The 13,166-nt window shown below is 37.4% G+C and overlaps 1 protein-coding gene across 1 annotated transcript in view; it reads left to right on the top strand.

The window, feature by feature from the left end:
- LOC114051899 (otoancorin-like) overlaps window positions 1-12,464 on the top strand; it is an 83,360-nt gene extending 70,896 nt beyond the window's left edge. The window contains exons 28-29 of the mRNA XM_027874286.1: window positions 1,069-1,138; window positions 12,416-12,464. Of these exons, the coding sequence (XP_027730087.1) occupies window positions 1,069-1,138; window positions 12,416-12,440 (95 nt within the window). The 3' untranslated portion in view covers window positions 12,441-12,464. The remainder of the gene's footprint in view (window positions 1-1,068; window positions 1,139-12,415) is intronic.
- Window positions 12,465-13,166: the final 702 nt, after the last annotated feature.

Genomic DNA, 13,166 nt, shown 5'->3' with positions numbered 1-13,166 from the left:
TATTTATTACTGTGCTGATGAATATGATGAATACAGAAAAGCATAGAAAGACCTGAAGTGATGCAGAATTAAGTAAGCAAAAACAAGAAAACAACAGGACCTGATTTTAGGTTCTGGATGTATTCCTTACTACTTATTTGACCTCGGTCATTCTATCAGTTAAGCATTAGGCTCTGGAAAGGCCTCATATAAAAGGCAGCAGAGTTGTTTGCATGCTGTCTTCTCAATTAGATTGTGAGCTCTTTGAGAGCAGGGCCTGTCTTTCTTTGTATCCCCCAGAGACTAGCACAATGCCTGACACATAGTAAAAAGTGAATCAATGGTTTTTGGCTGACTAACAAGAAGTGAGGAGGAAGAATGATGTAGATATGGGGTGCTGGTGTTGTTGTTAGTCATTTCAGTCCTGTCCAACTCTTCGTGACCCCATTTGGGGTTTTCTTGGGAAGGATACTGGAGTGGTTTGCCATTTCCCTCTCTAGCTCATTTTACAGATGAGGAAACTAAGGCAAACAGGGTTAAGTGACTTGCTTCTGGTCACACATCTAGTAAGTATCTGAGGCTAGATTTGAACTCAGGAAGATGTCTTCCTGACTCCAGGTCTGGGGCTCTATCCACTGCACTACCTAGCTGTCCAGATATAGGGAACAGCCAGTATAAAGAGATGGACAGGAGATAGTGTCATATATAAGGAACAGCAAATTATCTAATATCGCTGGAAATAAAGTGTATGAAGTCTGGAAAGATAGGATAGAGTCAAGCTGTGAACAGCTGAGTTACTTAAAGGTAAATCACTTAACCTTGCTGGGCATCAGTTTCCTTATCTATAGAATGAAGGAGTTGGATGAGATGACCTTTGAGGTCCTTTTGAACCCTAGAACTATAATTTAGAAAGTCTATGTACTTGGGGTGGAGTAGAATTGATAAAATATGCTTTGAATTATTTTATTTTTTCTTCTTCATGTTTTGGCTCTGTCACTTTGTGATGACCATGATGGGTTTGCTGGGCTTCACATCCAGCCAACTGTTGGTAGCCATGATACATTGTTCTTTGTGTCTTTTTTTTTTTAGGTGCTCCAGTCTTCAGTGGTTCTAGCCTTTGGCTATGTTGGCCTATGTTGGTCCTGTTGGAACAGCATTGGTGAGCTTACTATGAATGTAAAATCGTCCACCTGCATCAAACCACCAAGGGAGTCAGGAGTCAAAAGAATTTGTAGGATGAAAAAGAGAGCTCTAGTTTATGAAAGAGTTCAAGATCACCTCTTTTGTTGCAAACCCTTACCATTAGTTTCCACTGGGCATTTTATAGCTCCCCTGTATCACCTTTTTCCTCCTCTTTTTTTCCCCTTTTGTCCTTTCCCTATGGTCCTGGACAATCCAAAAATAACCATCATGTTGGAGAAGTTACGTATAGAGGATTGATGAAGAGCTAAAGATGGGAAATATAGATTACTTGAAAGTATCCATGATCTCAGGCTTGCGATCTCATTGTCTTTCTTGACACTTCTTTTCAACTCATTCCATATATTCAATCTCTTGCCAATTCTTGTCATTTCTACCTTCACAGCAATTCTTGTACATTCTCCTTCCTCTGTACACACAACCACCACTTCAGTGCAGGCACTCATTTCCTTACACCTAACCTACTACGATAGTTTTGTGGTTGGTCTCTGGGACATAAGTCCTTTCCCACTCAAGTCCATCCTCCACTCAGTTGCTGAAGTGCAAGTCTGTCCAAATCCTGCCTTCTCCATTCATTAGATTCCAGTGGCTCTCTATTACCTGTAGGATCAAATATAAAATCTTCTTTTTGTCTTTGAAAACCCTTCACAACCTGTTCCCTTCCTACCTTCCCAGTCTTCTTATACTATTCCCTTCTGCAGATTATACGATCCACTGACAATGCACTGCCTTCTTGCTCATTCCTTGCCCACAATGTACCATCTCCTGACTGTGCTTTTTACTGGCTGTCCCCCATACCTAGAATTTTCCTCCTCACCTCTCCCTCCTGACTTCTCTGACTTCCTCCAAGACTCATCTTAAATCCTACCTTCTTCATTCCTGACTTCCTCTCACTGTTAGTACCTTGCCTCTGAGATTACCTCCCTTTTACACATTGTATATATCTTGTATGTACATAGTTGTTTACATGCTGTCTCCTTCATTAGAATGTAAGCTCTTTAAGGGCAGGGACCATGGTTTTTGCCTTTCTTTGTATCCCCAGCACTTAGCACAGTACCTGGCATGTAGCAAGTGCTTAATAAATGCTTGCTGATTGATTATTGATTGATTGATATGTTACAAATTATCCACCCTCTCATGTTATTTTTGTCCATTTATTTTTCTAATATTCATCTAATGCATTAGAAGCCTTTTTTCTGCTTCTCTTAATATTTAATGGATGAAAGTGCCATTCTCAAGCTCTCCATCTGTTATTCTTCACCCTTCAGACCTGACTGGCCCACCTCCTTTTCAGTTATGTATGCCCTTGATATTGTGGCTCCACATGCACAAGTCATTGTTGATAATATGCTGCAGACTGCTTATACCCACTAAGCATCTTTCTGTTGCCTTATGGGCAAACCCTGTAATCATGGTTCTTCTGAGATCAAAATATTCTGCCATTTAAAGCCACATAACATCAGTGGGAGAATACTGGTGTTAAAAATAGAATCTCTTGAGGTAGCAAGTGAACTATTTAGGATCATTAATAGCAGTGGATAAATTTCCTAATTGGGATCTGGCTTAATCTCCTATTCTAATGTGGATATAGATCATTGTTCCAATAGACTAAATTGTTGCATTGCTTGCTATAATCTTGCTATAAGCAACACTGAACTCTTTTTAGTAACTATGAATCTCGTAAAGAGAGTCCTATTATTTTTCTGGGACTCAGTGCAATAAACATATCATCCAATCCAATCCAATAAGCATTTATTCAACACCTTCAATGTCCTGGGGATATCTTCTACAGAAGGGCTTCCCATTCCCCCTAGGTGCTAGAGCTTTCCCCTCTAAGGTTACCTTCTGTCTACTCTATATGTATTTTCATGTACCAATTTATGTTCATTTTATCTTCCCCATCAGAATGTACATTCCTTGAGGTCAGAGACACTGCTTTTCTTTATATCCCTGGTACTTAGTACAGTGCTTGGCACATAGTAAGAATTTAATAAATGCTTGTTAATTGATACAAAGATGAAATGATAAATGGCCCCTTCCCTCAAGGAGCTTATATTCTACTATGGTGTGAATATGACACAGAAAATAGATATCCATATGTGGAGGAGGAAGCTCTATCAGGTATAGGAACCAGGAAAGGATTCCCATAAAAGGCAGCATCTGAGCTGAACCTTGAAGGAACCTAAGGATTCTAAGAGGCAAGAGTGAGGAGGGAGTGCATTCCAGGCATAGGGGGATACAAAGACAAAAGTATAATAATCCCTGCCCTAAAGGACATGGCAGGAAGAGGCAGAAGCTGGAATGTTGAGTTCAGGAAACAGCAAATAGACCAGTTTGCTAACATGTAGCACAAGTGAAGGGGAGGGACATGCAATTGAAAGGTAGCCTTGAGAGGTAGGTTGCAACCAGATTGTGAAGACTTTAATTGCCAAACAGACGAGCTTCTATTTTACGGGTTTCATTATCTTCTCCGTGCAGATGAATTCCATAGCTATGTATCTATCCAGTCCTAGTCTCCAGGACTATAGGACCACATCACAAAATGCCTATTGAACATTTCAGACTTCTTGTTGTTCAGTTGTTTCAGTCGTGTCCAACTCTTTGTGACCTCATTTGGGGTTTTCATGGCAGAGATATTAGAGTGGTTTGTTGTTTCCTTTTCCAGCTCATTTTACAGATGAGGAAACTGAGGCAAACAGAATTAAGTAACTTGCCCAGGGTCACACAGGTAGTAAGTGTCTGAGGGAAGATTTGAATTCAGGTCTTCCTGACTCCAGGTTGGGTGTTCTATCCACTGTGCTACCTAGGCGCTCATCTGAAATTTAGCATATCCAAAACCGAGTTCATTGTCTTTCCTCTCAACCCACTCCTCTGCTGAGCTTCCTTACTATTGTTGAGGGCTTCTAGGCTAAAACATAAAGTTGGCATTTAAAGCTCACTACAACCTATTCCCATCCTATATTTCTAGTCTTCTTGCACATGACTCCCCTCCACGTACCCTGTGGTGGAGACGAGTGGGCGTTTTTTGCATTAACCTTATTAACATTAGAGGTATAGGAAGAGCATCATACTAGACTGCTTGCAATTCATCTGAAAGTTTTGAGAATTTCAATTTTCACATGTCATTTGTTTTTTTCCTACCTTACCAAACTTTCTAGGTGATGTGGATAGTGCAGTTCTTGGGACCCATAAAATGAGTCCTTCTCTTTCTTGATATTTTCAGAGTCCTCAAACAGGAAAAAAAATGATTAAAAATTTTTTTTCCAGCTATTAAAACAATTCTATATGTAAAAGCTTCATTCTGACTTGAGAATTTATAGACAATTATGAAAACATAATCAAAATCTGTATTTATGTGGCTAGGCATCTGTAGATTTTTAAGTGGAGCTAAAGATGGTTCAGGACTTTGCTCCACCTTTTCAGTTAATTTTTTGAAAAATTACTTGCTGGGGGCAGCTAGGTGGTGTAATAGATAGAGCTCTGGCCTTACAGTCAGGAGGACCTGAGTTCAAATCTGACCTTAGACACTTCACACTTACTAGCTGTGTGACCCTGGGCAAGTCACTTAACCCCAATTGCCTCACAAAAAAAAAATACCAACCAAGCCTTTTGTGTTTTTTCTTTTACCAGCTGGAAAACATTGAGGAGCCAACTACATATATTCCAGTCAATAAGTAGAAATTATCTAATCTTGGGGGCAACTAGGTGGTGCAGTGGATAAAGCACCAGCCCTGGAGTCAGGAGGACCTGAGTTCAAATCCAGCCTCAGAAACACAATACTCACTAGCTGTGTGACTCTGGACAAGTCACTTGACCCCAACTGCCTCACAAAAAAAAAAAAAGAAATTATCTAATCTTGTCGCCTTTCTCAAAGTACGGTTTACTAATCAATTAAGAATTAGAGCTTTTACACCTTTATCATTTCCCCTCTTTTGAAGATATATTTTATCCTCAAATCATAGGAGGGGAAGGATTATTTAGACAGAAAGAATATGAAAATGTAAGGATGTAATCTTATATCCTAATATATAACTATTAAACCAATGGGCAAAGAAATGTCAAGTCTAATAATTGATTTGTCCTAGTTGCCTAGGTTAAGGAAGTTGAGACAAGTAATGGCCACAAATTCAGAATAGTAGAAATATATACAATAAGGTCCTTCATACCTGCATTCCATTATAGTAGGCTTAGTAATTCCAGGTGATTGTAACAATAAATTTCACTATAAAACATCTGTAGTTCTTCTGTCATGGTTAGAGAAATCTGCTATGAAAAGAGGAGGGACATGGTTTTACAAAATTCCTTTAGCTCTGTTTGATTTCAGGTAAAGGTCATAAATACCTTTTGGAACAGCCAGTCATGCAACAGAGTTCCACACTGTTCAAAAGTTCCCATAGCCAGACTCATTATCTACAAGATGGGAAATATTCCTGTTCAAAAAGGAAATAGGACAGTGAGGAAACTGAGTCAAGAGGATCCTGCCATTACCTTCATAAGGCCATCTTCTCAAACTTCCCAGGCATTTACATTTTAAATAGTCCTCCCTTTGAGTAACTCTTGGCATCTTCCCTTGAATAGTGGACAACTTTTGACAGTTTAAAAATAATTCAAAGTTATATCTAGATTCAAACTCAAAGCAAATAAAGTCACAATCTCCAAAAGTTCCACCTCATATAGCAAGTTCCAGAGTTTACAACTTAAGAGCAGAATACAATTATTTCCCAAATTAATAGTAATATCACAATAAGGTATAAATTGCTACAATTAGTAGCAATTACTAGAAACATTTATCCATAGTACTTATTAAGTATGTACAAGGACTTTCCAAAAGCTTTTAGGTTTCTTTTTCTCAATTTAATACATCCTTTATGCAAAAGTCAGTCATAGAAATAAAGAAAATTATCACATTTTGGGGTTTTACACATAAAATTAATACATAATTCATTCAAAACCCAGAAAGACATTGGCTACAGATACTGTTTAATGCACTAGTGTCAAATTCAAATGGAAACAGGCAACTAATCCCATACATAAGGATCCCTGTGGGCAATATATTGGCTCAGTTTTAAAGTGTAATATTCTGTTATTTTTTTTTGGTTAAATATTTCCCAATTACATTTTAATCTGGTTCTGTTTTTGACACCTTTGACTTAATGTACTGTATATCAATCCCTAGGACAAAAGGGAATAAACTTTGGTCTAGTGACCCAAAGTTGACTCAAAGATATAAATAACACTGGGGGGTGTGTGTGTGTGTATCAGTTGAATTACAATTTACCCAGTGAGTTTCCATAGATTTCATAATCAGTAGTCAGACAATTTACCACATTAATAATTTCTTTGCCATAAGCAAAACTTTGCCATTCCCCACCCCTTTCCACACCCCCTCCTTAGGCTATGAATATATGTTTGTGTTGGGAAAGGGGATCTTAGTTCTTCCATAAGCCAATGCCTTAAAATTATCTCTGGTCTTAGGGTGGAATTTATAAGGCCTCTATTTACACCCCACATCTACTCCCACCCTATCCCTAGCTTTTTTCAGAGCTGACAAGGATTTATGATCTTACTCGAAGCAAAAATTCAGAGGCTCTTGGCAAGAGACAAAGCTTCTCAATGAAAATGGTCTTTCCAAGGTACTGAGTTAACTTTAACAAACTGAATGTACCTATTTTGAATACTTAAGACAGAAGGACATTGTCTTCCAGACAAAAGTCATTAATAAGTAATAATTCACAGTTATAAAATCACAACATTTAGATAAAGAGAGGAGCTCAGTACCTCTTTACTTCCAAATCATCTCTCTCTCTCTGTGTCTCTCTCTCTCTCTTTTTTTTTTTTAAGGCAATTGGGGTTAAGTGACTTGCCCAGGGTTCACACAGCTAGTGTCAAATGTTTGGTCTGAGGTCACACTTGAACTCAGGGTCCTTCTGACTTCAGGGCCGGTGCTCTATCCACTGTGCCACCTAGCTGCCCCCCAAATCATATCTCAAACCATCTTCATAACTAATTTTCTTCACTGCACTGAGTGTATCATTTGCAAATTAGCATGTTTTCTTAATAAGTGAAATTAATTACAAAACTTTATTTTTTCCTTGATTAGAATTGAACATTTTCTCATTTTGTCAAGTAAATTGCCTCTAATACGGTTTCTTACTTTTGTTGTTGTTGAGTTATTTCTGACTCTTTGTGACCCCATTTGGGGATTTCTTGGCAAATATACTGGAGTGGTTTGCCATTTTCTTCTCCAGCTCATTTTACAGATGAGGCAACTGAGGCAGCCAGATTTAAGTGACTTGCCTGGGGTCACACAGCTAGTAAGTGTCTGAGGCCAGATTTGAATTCAGGAAGATGAGTCTTCCTGACTTCACCTGTACCACCTACCTGCCTGGTTTTTTACTTAAGAGCTAGTAAATTCAAGGTTTATTTTCATTCCAGTTAAGTGACTTTGCTTTTAATTTACCTAGGCAATTGAATTCTGCCAATTCTTTCACAGAAGACTACAATGGCCCACTCTTAAAAAGATATATTGAATTTTCCCAAATTACTTGCTTATTTTCACAAGCTTGCTTCTTTCCAAGTCAGAGAGAAGAATGAATACCTGTTAGGCAGTTCTCCAGCACCATATTGAGATATCTTGAAAATCTATGCCTGAAAGCTTTTTACAATGAGATCATAGGATTTAGAGATGGAAGGGACTTTATAGATTATTGACCCTAACCCTCTCATTTTAGAGATGAGAAAATGAGGCCCAGAGAAGTTAAGTAACTTCCTTAAAGACCTCACTTAGTAAGTAATAGAATTCTGATTCATATTCAGATAATATGACTGCAAAACCAATATGCTTTTCAGGATGCCATTTTGCTTTCAGTATGAGGATTTTTAAAAAATTTAGTCTGATTTCTATTGCTATATCCAGTAGTCTTTTCTGATGGCTTTTTTTTAAAATTTTTATTTTTTATTACCAAACCTGATGAACTTAGCAAACATCAACAAACATGAACATTTCACTATATAGGAAACAGTTCAAAAGAGGGTCATATATGCAACTGGATTTCTGTTAACATTGTCTTTTAAAAAAGTATATTAAATTTGACATGATAATAACAAAACTGCCTGTTTGTCTTTATTCCTGTCTGAGTATCTCTTTGCTCTCATATATATTTTAAATGTTTCATTAATAGTCTCTTATTTTTTCTTTTCATTTCTCTTCTTTTTTTGCATCACTATCTTCTCTCCCCCATAAAAGCCCTCTCTTGTAACAAATAAGTGTATAGTCAAGAAAAATAAATCAACACATTGATTGTTACACTAAGTTCTTAAGTCATTTGGAGTTGTTTGCCTTCACATTATAGTGATTACATAAATTGTTGTGTTTTATTTTTTATTCTACTCATTTCCCTCTATGTCAATTCATACAAGTCTTTCTAGACTTCTCAGAATTTCTCATATCCATAACTTCTTATGCAATAATAATATTCCATTACATTCATATAGCATAATTTTGTTCCTATACCACAATTTGTTCAGTGAACACATACTTTGTTTCCATTTCTTTGTTATAATAAAAAAAAGAGGTACTATAAATATTTTTGTACATGTGAGTCCTTTCCCTCTGCCATTGTCCTCTTTGGGATATAAGCCTCATAGTGGTATCACTGGCTCAAAGGGTCTAATTCCATCTTCTTAAATACCACTGACACTTCCACACTTAGTATATTGGGTACTGCAGTGGTTTTTTTCCTCATTGCTGATGACAATATATTGCCTATAGGTGTGCTATTGCATTTCTCATCTATTTGTCATCCTTTAAGTTTCATCTATACATGCTCTTAGTATGATCTTACTTAGCTGGATCTCATACCAAGATCTATGAACTCTCATTTGCTTTTAAATTACTATTTGCTATCTCATGAGGTGAGACTGCTAACAATCTTCTACCAGTAATGTTTTGCAAAGAGCTTATACTTTATTTTTTAACTATATTTTATTTTTTTAATTAGCAATCATTTGTCTTCTAACCCTTCCACCCCAAATACTCACCCAACTTGAGAACTAAAAAAAAGCAAACTCTGTTATAAACATCCAAACAAATTTCTGCATTGGCCATGAGGAAAAAAAATTGCCCTCATTCTGCTTTCTAAATCCTTCACCTCTCTATGAGGAGGTGGGTAGCATGTTTCATTAATATTCTGGAATCATGGTTGGTCATTACACTCATAAGAGTTCCTAATTCTTTCAAAGTTGTTTGCCCTTACTGTATTGTTGTCATTGTAGAAATTGTTCTCCTGATACCATTCACTTCACTAAGCATCAAGTCATACAAATCTTCCAAGGTTTCTTTAAAACCATCCCTTTTATCATTTCTTAAATCACAATAGTATTTGATGACATTTATATATCACAACTTGTTCATCCATTCCCCAATTTATAGGCAGCCCCTCAGATTCCCATTCTTTGACACTTCAAAAGAGCTATAAATACTTTTTGTACATCCTTGGAGTTTGTTTTGCTTAGGAGTAATCCCTCCCTTAAACTACCCTCCCTCTAATCGCCTCTCCCCCTTCTCCCCTTACACTTCTATTTCCCTTCTCTCTCTCTCTCCTTCCTTTTCTTTAACCAGTTCTGAAGAGAGCAAGGTTAAAGTATCAACTGCTCTCTTCACCCCTTCCTCCTTATTTATATAAATGTCTAATTGTGTATCCTAATAATAAGATAGTACCCTAATAATGAGATAATGAGGTAATTTCCCCTAACCATCCTTTTCCTCCCCACTCTGGCCCCCAGTGTATTTCTCTTCTTTTCTCTTTCCATTATTCTCTTAAGATCATCAAGATATAACACAACCACTCCCAGGCCTTGTCTAATTAACTCCCTTCACAACCCCTGATGATGATCAGTATCAGAAGAAACACATGTATCATCTCTCTAAATTGGAATATAAGCACTTTGTCTTTGTTTGATCAATTGTCATTGTTTATATTTACTTTTTATGTTTTTCTTCACTCCTATTTAAACTTCAGAGTTTCTATACAGCCTGGTCGTTTCATCAGAAATGCTTAGAAGTACTCTATATCATTAAAGGTCTATTATCCCCCTATAGGTAAACCCATATCTTTTTACTTCTGGATCATATTCCAGGTTCTTTGCTTTTTTGTGGTGGTGGCTGTTAAATCCTGTGTGATCCTGATTATGGCTTCTCAATTCTTGAATTCTTTCTTTCTGGCTGCATTCAGTAATTTTTCTTTAACTTGGAAGCTCTGGATTTTGGCTATGGTGCTCCTGGGAGTTTTCATTTTGGGGTTCTCTTAAGTACGTGACTAGTAGATTCTTTTTATTTCCACTTTGCCCTCTGGTTCCAAGAAATCTGGGTGGTTTCAAAATTTCTTGAAGTATAATGTCTATGCTTTTTGGGGGGTCATGGCATTTTAGTAGTCCAATGATTCTTAAATTTTTCCTCCATGATCTGTTTTTCAGGCCAATTATTTTTGCTATGAGATACCTTATATTTCCTTCTTCTTTTTTCATTTTTTCTAGTCTTCTTGAAGTTTTTTTTTAAAAAAACATTTCTTGTTGTCTCATGGAATCATTGGTTTCTATTTAGTCCATTCCAATTTTCAGGGAGTTTGTTGCTTAGGCAAGGTTTTATACCTCTTGTGCCAACCTGTTAATCCCCTTTCCAGGTTTTTCTTTCATGGTTCTCATTTCTTTTTCAATTTTCCCTCAAGTCCTCTTATATCATTTATAAAAACATTTTAACTCTTTTTTTAAAATTCTTGCTTCATGTCTTGCAGGAATTCTAATTGAATTTTTCTCTGAGACTTGCTTATAGATGTTTTGGAGTCATTATCTTCTAGTCATTATAATATGTCATTATTGTAGTATTCTTTTTTTGTTTGCCCATTCTTCCAGCCTCCTTCCTGACTTCAGATTTGATATTAAGGCTGGGCTCTACTTTTCTGGAGGGAAGGTCTGGTCTGATCCTGTTGCTGCTTTTTTTTTTTTTCAGGTATTGCATATTGTGTTTTTATAGGATATCAAGAATAAACTAGGGTTCTACAAGCCTTCTGTGCTCACAAAGTGGTTTGATCCAGGGCAAAGTCTGATTGTTGCCCCACCTCCTCCACCATTCCAAGCTCTGTAAGTTCTTGATCTGGGTTTTGGTCAGAGGAAGAAGAGAATGCTGCCAGACTCAGTTCCTATCAGTCAGCTAGGAAGTTCTGCTGGTTCAGAGTTGACAGAACTTTAGGCTCTCCTTTGGTCTGGGACTCCTGCCCTGATTATTCTTCTATAGGCTGGGCTAGATGGTAGAACTGAGATTACACTCTGCTCCTGGGGTCCCAGACAAACCACTGCTGCTTGCTTCTGAATTTCCTCCTCCCTAACCTGGAATAACACTTCTGTGGTTACTTCCCCTTTACAATCCACCTTGATGTGTGACCAGAACTGGGGAGTGGCTAAAGCTGCCAGTTGGCACCTGTACCTAAAAATGCCCCAATATGAGTCTAGGGTGCCTTGTATTAGTCTAGAATCTCCTTTTGTCCTGGTGCACAGCCTGTCCCTTAGTGATCTACCAATAGAGTGCTGCTTCCCCAACCTAGTCCCCATTTTCAGCAGACCTCTTTGTTTCCTTATATCAATGTGGGCTGGACAAAGGACTCATTGTGACTTTTTCTGATTTCCCCATCAAGGTTCAGTCTGTTGCATTTTCTAGATCTGTTTGGAGGAATTTTGTGAAAGTTGGCTGCATTACTTCCTGCTACTCTGTCATCATGGCTCTGCCTGATTTTAAAAAGTGTCCTTGACTGCCATGCCTTTTGCCTTGGGCTTATCTCAACTGTTAGAAAATCCCTCCAGCCTTTGTTCTTAGGACAGTTTCATTTGCTTATTCAGACACAAAGAAGTTATAGGAAGGAAGGAAAAGTTTTTATTGATATGAGATAACATATAGCAGATCCACATTTATAAGTTAAATCTCAATATGATGTGAGTGAGAAGTAGACACAATTCAAGTAGATTTTTTTTAACCAGGATTGGATGGGATTTCCATTCTGGTTTTATTTCAGTTTATGGCTAAAATCTTTGGCTATTTCCTTATAGGATAGTTGTTCAGCAGCATCAAACTAAATGAAATCCCAGAAAAGATCAGAGACTAGTTGATGCATTGGTGGTCATTCTACCACTTAGAAGTGAAAATGCAACACTTTGTGACATTAAATTGATTTCTCAAATGTTTCAGGTGCCTAGGATGTTCATGGGAGTGAACAGAGAAGCTGCTCGGAAATTACCAGGGTTTTTTTTTTCCCTCCACCTTACTTTGTTTTGTGCTCTCTTGACCCTTGGAATTAAAAGCATTGTTGTAGTAAGTAAATGGTATTCATTCATTACCAAGCAACAAATCAGTTATCCATCCTTCAGCAGAGTAAGATGCAGAAGCCTTTGTGACTGCTGTGATGATGTCATTTCTGAAAATTTGCAGGATGCCTCCAGCCCCATGGCAACCAGAACATGCCAGGGCTCAGGAAAAGACTGAAACAGAGCTGCTTTTCTAATGAAAACTGCAGAAAGTAAATTTTTCAAAAACAGATTCTCATTCTGTCATGTGGTTGGAGGCCCCCTCTCTACCTGCCTTTTTTTTTTTAAAGATAGATCACTCAGTTCCCATAGGAACTCAGATGATTCATTAGCAAATCTGTGCTAAAATGTCACATGATTGAAAATCACACCTTTCACAACCAGAGTTAGAGGAGAATTCTTTGCCAGAGAAGAGATAAAGGTAATCAAAAAAAAAAGATAGTTTGACTACATAAAATTAAAAAGATTTTCATGAATAAAATCAATTTAGACGGAATTAGAAGAGAAAATATAATGTGGGAAAAAATATTTGCATCAAATCTCACCAATAAAAGTCTGACATCCAAAACACACAGGGAATTAACATATATTTAACACCAAAAACCATTTCCCAGTGGTTATGGGATATGAACAGT

Source organism: Vombatus ursinus, unplaced genomic scaffold (assembly GCF_900497805.2).
Source record: "Vombatus ursinus unplaced genomic scaffold, bare-nosed wombat genome assembly UNPS02014807.1, whole genome shotgun sequence".
Classification (NCBI taxonomy): domain Eukaryota; kingdom Metazoa; phylum Chordata; class Mammalia; order Diprotodontia; family Vombatidae; genus Vombatus; species Vombatus ursinus.
This window is presented reverse-complemented; position numbering and strand designations above follow the sequence as displayed.